The 20,620-nt window shown below is 38.7% G+C and overlaps 1 protein-coding gene across 5 annotated transcripts in view; it reads right to left on the reverse strand.

The window, feature by feature from the left end:
• Positions 1–647: 647 nt before the first annotated feature.
• The window catches only part of SEC23IP (SEC23 interacting protein), a 28,418-nt gene continuing 8,445 nt past the window's right edge, over positions 648–20,620 (reverse strand). For 2 of the 5 annotated variants that reach the window (XM_010564674.1, XM_010564675.1), the window contains exons 6-19: positions 20,165–20,285; positions 19,751–19,840; positions 18,955–19,096; positions 17,423–17,631; positions 16,615–16,733; positions 15,855–16,025; positions 15,391–15,486; positions 15,016–15,216; positions 14,204–14,359; positions 13,394–13,496; positions 11,829–12,014; positions 9,619–9,781; positions 5,579–5,679; positions 648–2,240 (exon numbers count right to left, since the gene is read on the reverse strand). In XM_010564674.1, the coding sequence (XP_010562976.1) occupies positions 5,598–5,679; positions 9,619–9,781; positions 11,829–12,014; positions 13,394–13,496; positions 14,204–14,359; positions 15,016–15,216; positions 15,391–15,486; positions 15,855–16,025; positions 16,615–16,733; positions 17,423–17,631; positions 18,955–19,096; positions 19,751–19,840; positions 20,165–20,285 (1,839 nt within the window). In that variant the 3' untranslated portion in view covers positions 648–2,240; positions 5,579–5,597. The other 3 variants (XR_774180.1, XR_774181.1, XM_010564677.1) reach the window with 3 other exon arrangements.

Below are 20,620 nucleotides of genomic sequence, written 5' to 3' on the forward strand. Positions count from 1 at the left end.
TTTTATATAATCATTGGTTACACTGTTGTTTTTCCTTTATGTCTGAACCTTCATTTTCTTTTAAGATATAAGAATTGCTAGTTACTGTAGTTACAGTCGAATTTTTATTTATATAACTAGAACTGATTTTAATGCTATATTCCCAAAACAATTTCTCCGCTCCAGATGGTCCCCATTCACCTGCAATATCCTCCTGTGCATCCTTCCATTGCAAAGTAAACTCCTTGCTAGCCAGGGTCCCCCATGCAACAATGCTCTTCACACACCCATAAACTTTTACTGTTCCTTGGTACTGCTGTTCCCTCCCAGGGCACTGTATCGCAGCCCATCAGCTTTACAGCAAATGAAGAAAGGGAACAAGATGCTGTCAGAGCTATTTAAGCATATTCATCATATCATTCAGTGTTGCACAGAACTGATAAATATAAGTATAACCTTCCACTCTATGATACTTAAGATGAAAATGAGGTCAGTGGTTGTGGTTTGTGGTTTTTCGGGGGGGGGGTGGGGTGTTAATATATTATTACAAAGCAGATTGTAAAACTTAGAAAACTTGGGTCTTCAGAGGTTAATTTACAAAGATACAAATACATTTGTTTTAGATAACAAGTTTCATTTGGCAAACTTGCTTCCCAGAGCAAGATGGACTTTGATAAACCAAAGCAACTCCAGTGGAAAGTCCCAAGATGACTACAGGGTTGCAGTACATGGCACGCAAGAAGATATCGAGGAAAGTGCTCAGTCTTGAGAAGCCAAACAGGAAAATCTTACTGCTGTCCTCAACTGTCTAATATGAGAGTACAAGAGAAAACAGAGACATCATTCCTGAAGATGCACAGAGAAAGGACAAGAGGCAAGAGACACAAGCTCCACGTGGGAAATTCTAATTGCATGTTAGAAAAAGATCTGCAATCATAGTAGCCAAACATTAGAATAGGGCCCAGAGAGGTGAAGGATCTCCATCCTTGAACAAGGCCCTAAGCCACTCCTGCCTTGAGCACAGGAGCTGGACTAACCAACCTCTCCAGAGGTCCCTCCCAACCTGTTTTCTGTAATGGAATACAAAACCTTCCTGTAAAGACCCACTGGAAATAAGGTATTTTTAATTATAATAACTCAAATATATACACAATAATGTGTATTTTACATATACCAAGAAAAAAAAACATACTGCATTTCAAAATTCATTTACTGCAATAACAGAGGCAAATACTCAGTAGTAAGGTTAAGTCACTAATATTAAGAAAAGCCACAATTTGCATGTAAGTTGAAGCCAGAGGAAAGCTACAGAAGCTCAGTATTCAGAGGCATGAATTCAAAGGATTTCATACTACCCAACTCATCTCAACTTCATTACATGAAAATGGAGTCTGGATCGTAGGTCTGGACCTAGTTTCTTCGCTAGTACTCATAAGCTTCAGATTCCTCTATGTACTTTGACTGTTTTGAGATACTAAACTGCAAGGTCAAGGTTAAGTATTTCAGTTCTCAACTGCAGCCTAGTTTCACTAAAGTGACCTTAATTACCAGACCAACATGTTATTATAAATTGTTCTTCATTTCAGGACATGTGAACACCGAACTAGCTGTAACAAACTTCTAACATTTTCAAAGTCAAAGGTTCATTTTTACTTAAAAAAAACCCACAATAAAACTCTTAACAGAGGCTTAAAAAGGTCTTTATAAAATAATCTCCATCACACTTACAATAGTAAGAAAATGATTCTGATTGCTAGTTTTTAGTAAATATGAACTGTTTTATGTAATCTGTATTAAAGATGGTTATAACTACAGTTCACATTTTATTTTTAAAAGGTGGACCAACAAACATGTCAAGAAAAGCAGATTATTGCTGTTTCTCAACAAGTCCTTTTTAATAAGGACATGCTGCCTTGATGGGCAAAGCATGTTTGACAGCCAGCTGAGACAGGATAGCTGAAGGAGAGAAGTAATGATTTGCATGCCAAAAAAAACCCTTCTTCGACGATCACTTTATACTTGGCAACTGTACAATTAAACAGATTTAAGATCAAAATTGTGCCATTCCATCCATCTCTTGAATGACAGTGCTGATCATCTCAAAATTTAAGCTTGCTTGAAGTGACACAAGAAGGTAGAATCTGAGCAAGTTCTGGACCAGCAGAAAAAAGTCTGACGCTTATCCTGTCATCTGTAACTATGAAAATACTAGGCGTTCTTCAAAGCATTTTTCACCAGGTCTGTCGGAGCAACAGGTATGGCTGTGCAGAGAAAACAGAACATGTACATATGGGAAATATGAAATATATCAAGTTTCCTATTCCTGTAGTAGTACTAATATAATTAAATATGCCAACATTCAATTTCAAGAGGACTCAAAAAGATCTAAAAATCCATACACATTTTTTATCATTTTTTTAATACAATAAGCTCCTGAAATATACTTCTTGTGGACACAAATTGGTAATTACAATTACAAGCAGAAAGAGCCCACAACTGCTCATAGGATGTCATTCACTATACATTTTAATTAGCTACTAGATTCTTTAACTTATGGTAATAAATTATCCTACTCTAAATAGAGATAGAAATAAAGATGCAACAGTTTATACATCCAAGTTTTAATATGCTGGTGCATTCTCCTCTCACACTACAGCCCCCTAAAAAGAGCTGTAAAAATAAGAATAATGTATAGACAGTGTATAGCGACTTGAACAAATCTTCTAGCCAACACAGTGAAATATACTCCTGTGAATCTAATAAAAAGATCAAGATGCTAGTGGTGGCTATGCTTTACTAAAGAAGGACAAAATTCTCATTTGCAAGAGTCATTTAAAACATCTTAGCGTTTTCAGTTTCCTTTCAAGCAAGTTACCAAAATAGATACAGGAAATTAAATTTCCAATTTATGTGTTAAAGTTGTCCCAAGCACTTCTTTACATTGTTTACATGAAACCCTGTATTACTGTTTCACAAAGAACAGCTTTAAGATGATCTAGAAGAGCTAAATCAAGTCACTCATACCAAATAAAAGTAGAACTCAAGAGGTTTTAATACCATTTTTACTATTTTATCAGTGAGTAGAAGCAAACAGATATTGGTAGCTAGTCACCAATTTTAAGTGCAACGAATTCTTCTCATATGTAATTTTAGCTAAGATAGTTCACGCTGCTGACTTGACTTAGTTAAGAGTAAGTTACCAGCAGATGTCAAGAAAAACCTCCCAAGACAGAACACTACACAGCTATGCTATACATTAGATGCTGTGCATCAATGACCCTCTTTGCTTTCAAAATTCATCCTCCATATGATGAAGCACAGTGGCCACCTTAGCCCTCTTCTACTTTTAACAACATTGTTTGACCAACTCCTTCCATCTCCCTGAAAGAAAACAATCAGCTAATTCAGACCAGAGATAAAACCAAACATCCAGCTCCTCCCTTAGCTTGCCTCTGCTAAATTTTATCTGCTCCAAAATTACCAGTGTCCCCAAGAAGTTAAAGGGACCTGTACTGGCCAACAGCACCATAAACATCAACATTCCTGAGGAAAGGCAAGCAGGCTAGTAGATCTGTCTCTTTCCCCCTGCTGACAGCAGACACCATGAAATTAAACTGGACAGCAAGAGGTAGCTCTGCGCATCAAAGCAGGAAAGCGGTCAGGTCTCAGCGTTCAAATCAATTAACATGAAAAATATGAAGAGAGAGCCCAGAGCTACCTTTGGCATTTACTCTTTCCCTTGAGCAGCCCACAAAGAGAGAGGCTGTTTCTTCAGATAATCTACTTCTAGATAGGTAAATGGATGTTGCTGTCATAGGCACTGCTGGATAATCCATTACTTTCACACTGCCGCCCTTCACATTTGAAGGTCTTAAAAGAAAAAAACAAAAAGAAAAAACATGCCAACCCTATCTGACTACTGTCTAACACTGGGGGAGAATTTTCCTTTTCCCTACTGCAAGACTTATGCGATATTATTTTAGACAGCATATGTAGACATATTTCTTCTCATGTAAAAAAGATCCTGGTCTTCTAGTGGGCAGCCTTCCCAAGATACCACTTGTCATTAACTGCATCCCAGTGGGCCTTAACTGACCTCCCATTTAAGCCTCCGGGATTTGAATCCCCATCTCAAGCACTGTTCAGTCAAGCAAGTGGTGAGAGAAGTTCTGAGCAATTCCTGATGGTATTACAATCACACAGATTTCCTTAACTATGCTTTGTTGCATGACATCCTGCTAAACGGTCCTCCGACTGTGTAGTTCTCAATGAAAAATACAATTATACCAGTGTATGCCAAAGCTAAGGAACAAACCCACTAGCTTTGTGGTGATAAATTATCACATCCCACCCCTAACCCCCACCAATGAGAATGAAAGTTATTTCTGTAGCAATAAGCTTCATGTGATTTCAGCCTAAGCAGTCATAAAGAAATAAAAGCAGAGAAAAAATTCTGCAACTGTGACCTGAGACTCTGCATAAGCCATTGTGATAACTAATACACCACTGTCAGAGCTGTGCAGCCAAACAGTGCCTTTTTCCTATTATTTGGCCATGCTTTAAAAAAATGCATTTGATCAGCTATGACATTTCATTTTAAAAAAAGATGCTATCAACTGACCATCAGAAGCATTCTGTTACAAAAGACTACTAAAACTGTATGGCACCAGTTAAAGCTATCTAGAATATTCTCTGAAATGTCAAGTATTTCTCTTCATACTGGGTATTTATGTATCTTGACATTATCAGTTTTTCTGAAAAAATTGAGAAATATATTCAGAAACTATCTTGTCATACAATTCCAAAAAGGTAAGGTGCATATTTCTTCCTCCTTGCCTCTCAAAAGAGAATATAGTCTATTCTACAACACCCAGTGATGCAAACTCATAAAACACAGATCCTCAGCCAGGAAACACACATCTTAAAATAAAAATACCTGCAAGTGTATTTCAGACCTAAGATACTTAATTATATTGTGTATTTAACTTCTTTTCAAAGTGAACCAACTTCTATGCTATATCATTTCACTTGTTGTACTGAAATTCTTAAGCTATACAAAGATAATAAAATACTGGCATATAGAGAGGTCTCATTCAGTAATTTATCAATATTAATGTTTAACACCTTCTTAGGAGACAAGCAACTTCTTCCCTGGCATACATGTGCACAATTGGTCAACCAATACAACAATATGGACATTGCAACAGTGGAACACTGCTCGTCGTCTTTGATCTACTGCACTGTAAATGAAGTTTCATCATATCCAATATCACCAAGTTTTCCTGTACTTGAACATTCATTGAACAACTGAACTGGGGGAGAAACATAATAAAGAGAGATCATATTTTTTCACATATTTGTACTGGCAATTATTATCCCGTACCAGAAACTCTAACATCAGATATCTTTGGGGAGCGAAGCGGGGAAGAACTTGAAGACTTTCCCTGCATTTAAGTCTGGAAATTGTTTTTGCAATCAAAATGACACTTTGCAGCTGCCCGCTTCATAATTTAAACTTCAGAGGAAAAGAGAAGGTAAAGACATCTAAGTTGCAGCTGAATTTCATATGAGTACATAAGTTATATTAAAACAAACTTACAAATTCATGTTTCCATACATCAGTGCTGTGGCTGCTCAGGATTGATATTCATAGTCCTGTATATTTCTTTGAGAAACAGCAAGGCAGTGTCTTCAGATCCCCTATGAAGAATGTAAATGCATTATTTTAGTACAGTCCATGTTCTAATTCTTGTAAGCCACACTTCATCCCATTCCAGCTCTTTAAAAAGTTTGCCCAAACTATTGCCCTAGCACTTACCTTTCGGGAACATGATGCTACCTCTACCAACTTCCTTCAAGCTACAATTCTTCAACAGTTTTGCCTTATTTCTATCAGCCCTAGCCTATGCATTTACCTTTTTCTACTGCGTTTTCCCCCATTCTGTTCCCCCTAACTTACTATGCTGCAACTTGAAAGGCCCTTCTCTATCCACTTCTTTGATGTTACTCATTTGGCTTAAATATCCTCAAATAATCTATCACTTTTTGTCTGCAATGGGCTCCTGAATATATTCCACTAAGAATACATTCTACTTGTCAAGGCTGTCTTCCTTTACTTGCTCCACTGCATCTATTAGCCCAAAACTCAAAACTCAGCCTTGCCAGTTCTATCAGCAATATTTTAATTCTTCTCTCCTAACTGGCTGGCACTTTCTTGTAAATAGACTATGTGAAATACCCATAGTCTTCCTCTCTTCCTTACTGCTAAAAAGTAAGGAAGTTCTCAAATAATTTAAAGATTAATATAAATCAAGTGCCATGTTTCCAAGTTGCTGTTTTCCCTCCTCTTTTAAAAATCAAAGCTTCAGGCTATCTGAATTTAAATTTAACAGGGACAGACTTAAATCTTCTTACTCATCTATAAAATGTTATTTAAACACACATAAACAATACCAATATAAAAGAGTAAGAATCGCTGCAAAAAAATAACAAAGTTAAACAGGCACATTTTAACAAAGTTCCAAAGCTGCAAGAGTTGTTAGATAAGGGTAGCTTCCTGTGCTTTTTAAAAGAAATGACACAGGGAGACAGTAAAGAAGATTTAGACGGTCCAACTGTGATCCTCCAAATGTGAGGACCATCATTTACAGAACACCAGTACAGAGCTAAATGTGCAAGCTAAGGGACTACAGATATTTTCCACAACTGAGTACAGAGATAGTAACCACATTTCTTGATGGTCTCTGCTATTAAATGAGCAAGCAAAAAAGAAAGCAGAAGGATCAACACAGAAGCTCTGTTCTCTCTCACATGCAGAGCATTTCATTTAAGGCTTTCCCCACCACCCCCCTCCAAAAAAAAAAACAAACAAAAAACAAACAAAAAACAAACCCATCCTACCCCCCACGCTCTCATATTTGGGTCAGTAATTATCGTGCTTATCTTCCTTACTTGAATGACAAAAAAGACTACGGGTAGCAAGTTTTTAAAAACCTGGCAATGATCAGCTGCCGCCTTGTAGAAAAGAACTCCCCGTTCCTTCATCTCTACTCACGAAACAGCACTGCCACCACCGGGTCACCAACTGCTCGGGGAGCCCTGCCAGAGCTCAATGCTCAACAGTGCTGGCACATATCAGCACTGCAGCCTTGATAATCCCTCCTCTGGCAGGTACTGATCTTTGACAATGTCAGTGATACCTGAAGGATCTTATTAAAGTCAGTAATGCTTTCAATTCCTTATTTTAACCCCTGGAAAAATGCCTGCTTCTAAAAATTACTAGCTATTGAAAATCAAAACCTTCAAAAATAGTGTAGAGCACTGCTTGTCTGGCACCTGCTAAACTCAAACCAAGAGGCGAGTCACTCCTCCCTCACCAACAGCATTTTGCACAGCTCAGCAACTGACATCCAAGCTTGTCTATTACATATAAAGGTGTGTTGTCATGCCACCAAATACAGTTTACGCATCCCTTGCTCTACTATTCCACACCTTGTGCATATTCACGTGTGCTTAATTTTATGACAATAATAAAATGTATACAATAACACACCAAAAAAAGAGAACTCATAAGGGCAAATGCAACAGGTCAATGGTTACCTACTATTCCTTGTGAGAGACTGAAAGATTTAATGTCTCAAACATTATGGTGGGGCAAGTTCTGCATAACAACAAACACTGCATAACAACTAGCCCAGGTGAAAAGAAGCCGATCAGCACAGGTCAGCAGAGGACATCAGCAACAGGACTGGGAAGGCCTGCGGGAGCTCTGTGTTCGGATGCGCTGAACAGGACAGCTCACCATGCATGGCCAAAGATCAAACGATGGTCATGCTTGCAGGGAAGAAGTTACTCCCAAGCAACCCACACAAACCCCACAGGACACCTAATTAGCCTAATGAGTTTGAGTGCCCGCCCAAAGGAGGGGCAAGGAGATAATAAAAGGACACAAACTGAAACCCCATGCACGTGTGCCCACCAGAACTGGACTCCTTGGATGACTAGAGCAACGCTGGACCCAGGAATGGTGAAATCTTTCTCTTTTCTTTTCCTCTTCCTCTCTCTTTCTCTCTCCTTTTTCATACTCCCTACTCTTCATCCCTTTGGACACAAAACCGTTGACCAAGTCTGGGATTAGGAGTGGATCCAGCCACCCCGGGCTCCTCTCTGAGGAGTCTAGAAAGCAAGGGGCTCTGCTCTGAACCTCCTGACCCAACGGGAGGGATCTCTTTCTTCCCTGAATTGATGTATATGGTTACCCCAGGTTACATGGTTTACTGAGGTAATTTCATGCCAGTTCCCGTTGTGAGAGACCCCGTCACCTACTGTTACACCTCTCAAGTTCAGGCTGCTTCTGCCATGAATAAAACGTTCAACTGATCGTGTGGTGTTGTTTTACCTTAATTTAGCCCAAGGGAATTCCAAACTCACCACTACCCCTGCCTGGTCTGTCCAGCCCCGGTCATGACATTCCTATAAATGGAGTTATATCTTTCTCCATTTGAAACATGTAAGCACTTAAAAAAATTGAAACCAAATCCAGATAAGGCAATGGAGTACTGCAGCTCTGACTACACAATGACATCAAACTCTGCTTCTTGTTCTATAAATTGTTCTGTATATGAGCAACCACTGTACACAAGTGGTAAATCATAACCATCCAAGTTTACAGGAAATTCCACTATGCCTTTTTTCTTCCTTTTTTTTTGTTAATCCCCAGCAATTTCATTCCAACATGAAGAGGTAATAAAAGTTTTAATACATATTGTAGTCTAATACAATTCCTTCATGAACAGTTTTATTTGAAAAACTACAGCTGTCAAAATGCTCATAGAGCTTTCCTTGTTTTGAAAATGATTGTAGCTAAAGGTGTGCATTTTGAGTGTCAAAGTTCATAAGAACGGTATGCAACGTCTTCATTGTAAATAGGATGATAGATTTGTTTACTTTGTGCTAACGCAGAGTTTTATTTTGAAATGAGATTAGCTAAGGGTGACATCTAGGTGCAACACCTTGAGACTGACACTCCTGGAGAATCATATATAGTGTTTACTTAATACTCAAACTGTCTCAATTATATAACACTTGAGCATCCAGAGTATAACAAATTTATCTTTACAGTATGCCTGTGTGGGAAGGCAGTATCTTTCCAAACAAGAGGCCATTTCAGAATTAAGTGATGAGGACCTCATATCCAACTTGGCAGTCATCTTTTCCAAACATTTCAAAGATTACAAAGACCCAGAAAACTCAGGTCTCTTAAGTCACATGCATACATATCAACCACTAGAACCACTCCTATTCTGGTAGCTTTATAATTGGTCAGTCCTTTTGCAACGTTTTAACTTCTCAAATCAGCAGTAGCCTGAAAAATAGATCTGTGTATATAAACCCAGTTATTTTTGTCAAACTGTACTTGAAGTGGAACCCTAGGGCATGATTTTTGACAGACATCACCTGAGTTTTCATTATAAAATGCTCAAGACAGGAAACATGGCTCTAGCTATTATGATATTGGTCATAGGTAAATAACAGACAATAGGAGTAAGATAAATGGTAGGCAAGTCATTACCAACATTTAAAGATACATGGTTATATCAGAAAAGCAGTATCTATAGAATCACAAGTATTTCCTCTTACCAGTAGCACAAATGACTCTGTAAAGCAAAAAGGTATTCGTTGAAGCTTTCTATTGGTTTTTCTTGTAGAACATAATCAATACGACGTCCTCCATTTAGCATTCCAACCTTCACTAAAAAATCTTCATCTTTTGGAGGTTCTGGACTTTCAGTGATCTTTTCAGCTAAAATTAAAGAGTTTAAGATTTAAACTATCTTCAAGCACAGCCTGCTTGACTATAATCAAGAAATATCACCTGTTTTCCCTGCTATAATTTCCAAGTGCTTGCGATAAGACAATAATAACAGCCTCAACTGACTAGCACACCACTGCATAATTTGGAAAGGTTACTGGAACTATAGGCTTATTTCATAACAGTTTAAACAGAGCTTGTTTGAAGAACAGCTCACAAAGTAGCAGCTAAGCGATTTGAAAAACAAACCCCACTGTTTATACATTGACATATCCAGTCACTCCACATGCAAATAACCTGAAATAATATATTTTTACATCCCCCTTGCATAGAGTCAATCACTATCCTCAATTTAAACCAGGAGGAATGTTTCGTCTTTGTAAGAATAGACAAAGACAGCATTACTAAGTACTGACGGATAATTCACAACCGGGAAGCCTGCCCTTGGTATCACTGGGGTAGTATTTATATCCAATAAGTTCATTTTCCTCAACAGCATTTTATTCCGTTAAGAGTACATACTTAAATGCTTCTTAGCTCATCCCAAAAACTCAGCAGAACACTGATGAAGAGAATAAATCTCACAAATATTTATTTGTATTAATTTACCCTGAAAGGAAAGAAAACACAACGGATTTAAAAACCTGCCCTTCCAACAGAAAGTTGAAAGGTTATACAAACTCAAGCCTAAAATATCCTTCAGTAAAAGCTCTTATCTTTTCCTTTCCTAAAAGGCAAAAAAATTCAGCAGTAGATCTTACATTTAACATTAATACTCCTGTATTGGGCTTGCGTGGCAAGGTTTTGGTAGTGGGGGGGCTACAAGGGTGGCTGCTGTGAGAAGCTGCTGGAACCTTCCACTATGTCCATATGTCTGACAGAGCCAATGCCAGCCGGCTCCAAGATGGACCCACCGCTGGCCAAGGCTGAGCCCATCAGTGATGGAGGTAGTGCCTCTGGGAGAACAGATGTAGGAAGGGGGTGCCAGGGGGGAACAACTGTGCAGCAGCAATTGCAGCTGGAGAGAGGAGTAAGAAGATGTAAGAGCCCCAGCCCTGCAGACCCCCAGGTCAGTGCAGGAGGGGGAGGAGGTGCTCCAGGCGCCGGAGCAGAGATTCCCCTGCAGCCCATGGGGAAGACCACGGTGAGGCAGGCTGTCCCCCTGCAGCCCAGGGAGGTCCACGGGGGAGCAGATCTCCACCTGCAGCCCAGGGAGGACCCCACGCCGGAGCAGGGGGATGCCCAAAGGAGGCTAGGACCCCGTGGGAAGCCCGTGCCGGAGCAGGGTCCTGGCAGGACCTGTGACCCCGTGGAGAGAGGAGCCCATGCTGGAGCAGGTTTGCTGGCAGGACTTGTGACCCTGTGGGGGACCCACGCTGGAGCAGTGTACTCCTGAAGGACTGCACGCCGTGGGAGGGACCCATGCTGGAGCAGTTTGTGAAGAACTGCAGCCCATGGGAAGGACCCACGTTGGAGAAGTTCGTGGAGGACTGTCTACCGTGGGAGGGATCCCACGCTGAGCAGGGGAAGAGTGTGAGGAGTCCTCCCCATGAGGAGGAAGGAGCAGCAGAGACAATGCGTGATGAACTGACCCCAACCCCCACTCCCCATCCCCCTGCACCGCTGGATGGAAGGAGGTAGAGAATTCAGGAGTAAAGTTAAGCCCAGGAAGAAGGGAGGGGTGTGGGGAAGGTGTTTTAAAATTTGGTTTTTATTTTCTCATTATCCTACTCTGATTTGATTGGTAATAAAATTAAAATAATTTTCCCCAAGCTGAGTCTGTTTTGCCTGTCACTGTAACTGCCAAGTGATCTCTCCCTGTCCTTATCTCAACCCACAAGTCTTTCATTGTATTTTCTCTCCCCTGTCCAGCTGAGGATGGGAATGATAGAGCGGCTTTGGTGGGTACCTGGCATCTAGCACAGAGGCCTCTTTAATAGGGTCAGGAAAATCAATAGCAAGCAATCACTAGGATACTCAAGTTTCTACTAACTTGAGATCAATAAGTTATAAGAAAAACAATAATGTGTCCACATACCTTCTACCACTTGCTTTTCTTCTTCCTCTTTAATCTGGTTAGCTACTTTCTCCAGTTCTGCTTGTAGCTGAGTTGAAGATGTATGAGCACGTGCAAATTCATTAAGGGTCTGCCATGCACTCTTCAAAGAGCTAATAAAACCCTGTTTCAGATCAGATCCCATACGAGAGAGAGAGTCTTTCAACTCTAAGAAAAAGTAAAAGTAAAAAAGAAAAAAAAAAATCACCACAGTAGAAGGAATTAAAATTATAAACTAAAACCAGAATGATGAAACCCTGTTCAACAAACATCCCAATTATTAGGAGAAACAGGCTTGCTATGTCACTTGTGTGTGTTTCTTGTTTCTCTATTCCATTCAAAAAGATTAGGTGAAATGCAATTAATACACAATTGGTTTCTCACTGAATGGGTCAGAGTTAAAACCTACTAGCACAGGAAACACTCCAACAGCCTCCAAATCCAGAAGGGTCCACAAAAATAGCTACACCAGCCAATCCCTCAACACCAACACCGTCCACAACCACTCCTAACATCCTACACTAAAGGAAAAGTAGAGAGAGACTAGTTTCAAATTCCAGCACAGCAGAAGAGACCAGAAGAGCTGCCAATGTCTCTTGCAGCAGTAGTGAATTTGGAGAAGCACTCCTGGACAACTCTAGCCTGTAATTCTGCTATAGTTTAGTAACTGTGTCACCAGTAACCAAGCTGCCATTCAATACTGGTGGGAAACTGAATGAAGGAGAGCTCTTCACAATAACTGGTTAGAATCACAGCAGTCTGTTAGATCAGGCCTCACAACTGTTCCATGGAACATTCACCTACATCAAAGAAAAACCAGTGAAGAGCAACAGACCATATTTTTCTCCTTTACTATATACACTTTTTGAGAGTTGTAACCTAAACATTCCTTAACAAGTACCTTGTCTAGTCTAGAAAAGCAGACTCCTTCTCTAATGTACCCTTCTAAAGTATAGATGCTGCAGAATTTCTCCATCCAAGTGCCTGAAGACAGGCTTTCAGGAGGGCTCTGTGAACTTGTACAACAGTAATATTGTCAACTGTACAGCAAAACTGACTTTCCTTATTAGGTATGCAAAATTTAAGTATAGCACCTCAATTTGATGTGTACTTGTGAGCAACAAAATCCAGTCCCTGCCCACCAATGGCTATGGAACCACCTTTTTACGCAATGTTTCCAATACTGAACAAACACTGGTTAAACACTTCATGGTGGTCATTAGGGACAAGGTAAAAAAAAAAAGTAAATTTAGTTTCTGTTTCACATCATCTTAGAAATTAAGGTGAACAAGCAATGTACAGCGATTTTAAAATGGAACTTTGGTAATCAGAAGCTCAAATCTCGAGGAATTACTATTATTACATCTGAATGCAATTGTGAATGCCCAACTTATGGGGCTGGGAGGAATCCCCTCTGATGTTTAGGAAAAACATGGAGTCAGACATCCAGGAACATTCATTAGTCTCTTGAAATTTTACAGTATTCTAATGCATCAGATGAGTAAATTAGGCATGAGATCCATATATGAAGTAAATTTTCTTTTTACCCAGGTGAAGCCTTTTTCTGCCTTTATGATGTGGAATGAGAACTGGTTTTAAATCCACGTCTTCAGTGATCATTGGTTCTAACCTGTAAGCTACTGGATCAAGCTGTTAAGAAACAACACGTCAACATTTAGTTATCGTAGAAATTATTCTAATTATCATATTTCAGTAAAAAAAAAAAAACCTATTTATGATTAATAGAGAACAACTTCTGAACAGAAACTCAGTTCATGACCATTTACTAATTAGGTCTTGTTCCCCTACAGACAGAGATTCTAAAGAGGAAACACAACACTGAAAGAGCAGCAAAATTTTCTTGCACTCTGATGATCTCTACCAACACGTCACTCTTTAATTGTTAAGCAAGATGGGACAGAAGAGGACAAGTGTGCTGCATGTGCTGCAAAACCTCTAAGGACTTCTAAATTTCCCAGAATCTAAACTGGAAACTCAGAGAAGTCCTGTAAACGGCTCAAATACAAACACTTCATAAAAATCTGCAAGAGTGGCTTGAAATTAATGAAAAAAAAAAATCCTTTAAGCTCTGAAAATGAACAGAACAAATATTATCAAGCCAACCCATACCTAGAATGCTAGGTATGGAATCTATAGCCAGCTCTACTTCACTTTTGCAGTAAAGACCACAAATATTTGGAATATGTATTTCAGTTGGGTCATTTTTTTAAAAAGGGTGTTTTGGGAAATGTACGTAGGGGAACGAGAGGTGTAATGCTTAGAGGTTAAACCTAGTATTCTGCATTGTTGTCATCTGCATCAACTAAAATCAAATCTCAAAAGTACTGCTTACTCACTGGATGATAGATATTGAAGAATCCCTTGCAGGTAGGAAGTCTGTAGTTTTCATCAATCTTCTCCACACCTCTCACAGTAAGGAACACACCAATAGGAGAACCGAGAGCAAAGAAAATATCTGGTTCAAAGTCCAATGCACTGTAAACCACAGAAACCTAACAGACAGAAATCAGATATAAAACCTCTCAGAACTGCCAGCTAGTTAATATAATGCTTAGCTAGGAAGGAAAAATAAGTTCTGTATGAAATCAACCACACGCTCACAGTACTTCCAGGAAGCTTCAGCTACATTGCCCTCTTCCATACTAATACCATAGTACCAGTACATATTAAAAGTATAATATTTAAATTATTTTTAAAGAAAAAATTCAAAAGCATGAAAAAAATTTAAAAAATATATTTAAAACAGGAAGTCTTCGAGGTTGGTTTTTAAGTTAAGTTTGAGGTAAAACTTAAATATATCAGCATAAATGGATCAATTTAGGCTACCGTGTTAACTGTAAAGCCACAGAACCATTCAATATTATGTCATTCACACAGTTCTGCTTCTGGAACAGAACCATGTTTACAGCTCACTCACTGCTGAAAGAAAAAATGAATTGTAGTAGTATCCTTGTTACAATAAGTTTTGCTTTTCCGTAATCTAACCCACTCTCCCAGCCCTCCCTCCTGCCAAAGGGTAAAGTTCTACATAAACATAACTTTTGTACATCAAGGGGAGTAGCACAAAGTCACCAACATTAAAAGAAACAAAACCAAGCAAAAGGACAGCATACTTCCAAATGAATCATTTAAATCTAGGTAGTCTCACCTGGCCAGTTCCAACTTCAAAATACTCATAGTCAATGTTCACAGATGAAACGGATGCACCAACAGGAAGCTTCCTCTTTGGGGGTAGCTGACCAGACTCTGAAGGGGAGACAGAAGCCTCTTTTGCTTTCTGGGCATCTTCTTGAGTTTGCAGTGTGGCAGCCAGCACTGCTTTCTTTTCTGCTACTGTTTTCTTTTGTTCCTTTTGAGAAAAGTTTCAAAATCAGGAAAAAGGTTTATTTCACAGTTGTCAAAACTCCTTTAATAAATCCATGATGTTAACAAGTGTTTTAAAGAATAGAAGTTACTCCACAGTAAGGAAGTCAGTTACATTTGCTTAACGACTTTTTATTTCATTCCTGAAAAATGTATTTACCTGCTTGGCTGCTCTGTCTTTTACAAAATTAGCTATTTTCTTTCTTGGTCCAAGAGGTATCCCCATTTCCTTCAGGTCATCAATTGTACACATGAGCTTAAAAAAAAAAAAAAATCAAACACACACATCAAAGATATAAAGTATCTTTTCTAGTAATATATATAATTTCTTATTGGCAATGACTTATGAATTAGATAAGACATTTTATAAAGCTAAAGAAATTACAAAAAATTAAAGACATGATACAAAGCGCCTTAACATAATTAGGGGGGATACACCACACCAAGAAAAATAGTCACATGCATGACATGAAGACTAAATGTTAATTACCTTACTTTGCAACTGCTTTCATGCCTCATGGTACACTAAACTCAAAGAAAAAAAAAGAAAAAAAAAAAAACACACAACCCCACCCCCAAACATACCCTGGGCAAAGCCCATAAATCAAGTCAACATTATTATACCAGAGACTCCATGTCAATTCGCTCCTTTTCAAATGTGCTTGCATAGTCTGATAAACTAAGCATTTCCAGAGTCTTCTGCAAAGTAGGAACATCATCATCTACTTCAGGCTCACAAAGGTCATCACCAGAAGTAGCAATTGAGGAGCCCAAGGAACTGGTATCTTCAGTCATCTTAACAAAACAGCACAGAAATGGAATCACATCATCTAACAGTGAAAAACCAATATGCAGCAAGTAAAAAAAAGTTTAACTACTTTTTCATAAAAACATTATCACTTAAGCTTTGTAAATTTATGCCCGTTCTTAGTAAAGCAGGATATTTTCCACTAATAACAGACCAGCGAAATACATACTTAAAAATTACTAAGAAAAGCAAAAGCTTTCCAACACTCAGAAATATTTCCTTTTACTTGTCAAACAACTGGTAACTGTTTCAAGCCTGAACACAGGTAGATTCTTTCCCTCTTATGCATCTCCCCCATCATTCAGATATTGTTAAGACTCAAGTTACGTGTCCACAAGGGTCAAAGCTGATGTTCATGATCAAATCCCATTACTGGCCTATTTGGAACTTGAGAGAGATGTGAATAGTTTGTCCTGAGAACTGACAATATTTACAAAACTGCATATTTCCATTAACATGTTAAAATGTACTATCAGAACCCACAACCATGTTTCAGCTAATAAATTCTGAAAACTTAAGAAAAAGTTGCTGAAAATATCATATCTATTTTCCTGGAAAGACTAGCATGCAAATTACCTGTTTATCATGAACAGCCACATCCTTTACAGTCCCATTAACACCAGTGAATGGTCCAGTATTTACTGATGAAGCCAAGTCCTTCTGGTTAGACAGTATGTCAAATAGAATTAAGGAACCTGGAAACAGGAATTAAAGTTGCCTTGGGAAAAATGTCAGATTTTCCTATCCCTAAATCCCAAGCATGATTTATATGCAATAGTAATAGCAATGTACAGACTGATCAAAAAAGATGGCTGAATTAAAACTAAAATACCCACATATTAAATCGAACAGGATCATTCTCAGCAAAAAGCAAACCTTTCCCCCCAGCCTCCCCCCTGGTTCGTGCTTTACGTAGTTGCCACAATTAAACTATCTTTCCTTAACCATCTTAGACTGCTTGCCAAACTGGAGGAAAAGTTCCAGCCCAAACCAGTATGCCATATGTCGTTCTAACACTAATTCTATGTTCCAAAAAATTATCTTATTTTTACTAAGTGGGGGTTCTGAGACACAGAATTTACCCACCTAACAAGACACCAGATAACCTGTCAACTTTTAAACACAAATTAGACACTAAGTCTTCACGAAGGAAACTAAAGTGGGGGCTGAGTGGGGCAGGGAAATGTACACATCCATGAAGTACTAACCTTCTCTCAAAGCTTTATATATTTAGTTATTGAGAGGCGTTTGACTTTTAGTCAGCCATATTCTGAAAGACAACCATGCCCTATCAGCTAATTTTAGCCTCACGCTTAATGAAGGTTCCATTTGCCTTAGTGTAGGAATGTTGGTTTTATCCCAAATCAGTCCCTTCAATAAGTACCTAGGCTGTGCCCAGCCACAGAGACTCCTCCTTTGAAGTCTGGGTTGCGACTCATGAAAAGTGCATACAAACGATTCATTTCCATCCCTACTTTATCCACAATCGTCTGACAGTAGGTGGGGCTGTTGTAAAACAGTATGTCAAGGAGTGTTTCATTGGTGAAGTGGCGCAGGCGTCCAATGCTCGGCAAAGTGATTTTTTTTATGTTCCTAGTAACACAAAATCATTAGAAGCATGAATGCCTTTGAAGAAATGCAGATAAGAACTTTGATAAGTTTTGAAATGACAGGTAGTAGAACTGCAATGTAAACACTACAGATATGGTTTCTACACACATTTAAAAAAAAAATACAGCCTTCTGACCTCATTGCATATTCATACGTTAGTGCTATCTGCTGATTGTACAAATTTGAGAAAGACACAGCTCCCCTTTTTCTCTCCAGGCTGAAGGGATGTCTGAAATAATCTCTTCTTTGTTCCAACACTGCTCTCATACAGTAACAGGGAAGTTTTGTGAGCAGATTGGTCAAAGTGGAAGAGAAAAAGAACTCGCGTATAAAAATTGAAGGTGAAATTCAAGTAACAGGCAACATAATACTCTTTTTGAAGAAGAAACTTCACATCACCATCTGCCTGCCTGGAGTTAAGACAGCTGCAATGGATTTGCTAGAGAACTGAGACTGCCTTAGTTAGTGTTGCCTGGTTTGATTAACAGAATAAGGATCCTTCATGATAATGCAGTGTTCAAGTGTGAATAAAAGACTAAGACTCTAGGAAAGCAATATGACTTGACTGAGCTAGAACAGTCAGGAGAACACCAGCCTGCACTCTAAATGGTACAGGTTGCTACCCTCGCAATTTCTACTTCCCTATCTTTGAGCAAGAGAAAACAGCTTGAAATGTCAAGCAATAGCAAAGGGATAGGCACCAGGAAGTGATTTTGAAATGATGTAACTCTCCTACCCAAACATAGATACTTTGTTTTTTAAAAAAAAAAAAAAATCTTAGCTCAACTGCGTAATGATAATTCAGGTACTACTTCAGAACTGGACAGAGGGCTCAATGCCTTCCTCAGAAAGAGGACACTGACATCTAGGGTGAGACTCAATCAGACTGCAGGAAGGTACAGGTGAGAAAACTCCCCACTCTAAATTGTACACAGCTGTTGCTGGGCAATACATCATGCTCACCACCTCATACTTAGGATCGCTATCTCTACACACTCACTCATCGTCATGTATCAATGCATTAGCCACTTTCATGAAAATGCAGTACTGAAAAACTGTGTGTGTACACGTATCCTGTCACTCAATGTCATGAAAATAAACAAGAGAAAAATACTCCACATGCCTTTCCAGCTTTCCCTATACTCCTCATCAAAATGTTAACAAAAACTGCGATTCTCTTTTGTAACACAGTCACACATTTATTCATCTAGCTTAAAGAGCATATTAACTTCTCTTTTTATCCACTTTACAAAAACTGTAAGATGCAGCTTGTATGAAGTTCTCAACATTAAACAATATACTCACCTGTCTACACCTGTTGCATCTCCATGCAGAGAACTATGCCAGTGAACTGGGAGAAATTCCACCCTGCTCACTTTATGTTCCTCTAAAGATTTCTTAAAGTGAGTCTGCAACAACTTCAGAGAAACAGTCCTAAAATCATCAACTGTAGAGAAGAAGAGTAATGAAAATCTGACAGTAGCAGTACTCATGTAGCACACAATTACAAATATTCTTTTTTTGCCCTCCAACTTCAGACATAGTCAATTATAAATGAAGGAAACTGCGAAGTGGAAAAATCTTCTCAAGTATTACTCCTCTAACTATAAGAAAATGTATTTTATTTTTTTTTAAAGTGGATTTTCTAGCAAGGTTCTATTCATCTCGTAATGAATGCATTTTTACTCCATGACCAGACATGGCCACCCTAATTTCCTCAGTTGTACTAGAGTGTAGTAAAAAAAAAAAAAAAAAGCGCAAACAAAAAAACACCCAAACACCACCACAAACACAAGCCACACAAAGCAAACACATACATCCACACCACAAAAAAAAAACCACATCCCACACACCCCGAAACCCAAACCATTCTGCAAGTCTAATATTGAGGTCTAATATTAAGACCAGTTAAAGCCATAAGTCTGACAAAACACGGATTCTGCTTTTGGAAAATAATCAGGAAAAAATTCTACCAGAAATTGAACTTCTTAACATTAGAGACTTTTTTTTTTTAAAGGCATGCTTATCTGAATGAGAGATATAGAGACCCACAATTAAACAGTTAAGAATACAACTGCTCATTAAACAAGCAAAAACTTACCACACTCAACAATGCTTCTAAATCTCAAGTCACATACAGGACCTATGCCATGAACCATAAATACCAGATGGTCAATTTGGGACATTTCTCCTGTAGAAAAAGAAAAGAAAAAATTCAGAGTACCAATATGTACTGCAGTGGTGACATTTAGAGTCAAGCAACTTTAAGATGTACTTGCTTTATAAAGCCTATTACATAACACAGTTCAGGACATAACATAGCCCGCAGCACTCCTTTGATTAAAAAAAACCCAAACCAGATAACTTCTTAATCCAAGCTGCTTGAAAGGAGTAACTTTAATCTTTAGATTCTAGGCATGAACAGTGCATTGCCACTTCAGCCACTATTGTCCAACTTTTGCACAGAACCGAACCAACCGCTCAAGCTGCAGACCCACATACAGTAATCACATACCATCAGGAATTTCATCATGGTCATCATCAATTCCACGTTTTACTACCCTGGGTCTTGCCTGACCATCTTGAGTGGTGCCCCATTCATCTGGTGTGGCAGAAGGTTGGAACTGAACTATGACCTGAAAAAAATACATTGTCCAATTACAAACACAAAACCTTATGATTCATATTGTTAGTCTGAAAGCATTGCATGGTTTAACACACTTTTTGTTTGATTGCTTTACCTTGCATCTGAGACTCAACTGTTTTCTTCAGTTAGCACATATGCAAAAAAAAGCCTTAGAAAACCCTAGGGCTATTCCTTGTAGCAGTGACAGCTTCACTAGAACTAGACTCTAAACTTACACAGGTAATTCTCATTAGTGTGAAAAGCAACCAGATGACTTAAACAAAAGTAACCACTAGTTGAAGAAGCTGGCCTGCTCAGTGATTCTTAACAATTTTAACTCCTTAG

This window comes from Haliaeetus leucocephalus, unplaced genomic scaffold (assembly GCF_000737465.1).
Source record: "Haliaeetus leucocephalus isolate CR32 unplaced genomic scaffold, Haliaeetus_leucocephalus-4.0 Scaffold184, whole genome shotgun sequence".
NCBI classification, from domain to species: domain Eukaryota; kingdom Metazoa; phylum Chordata; class Aves; order Accipitriformes; family Accipitridae; genus Haliaeetus; species Haliaeetus leucocephalus.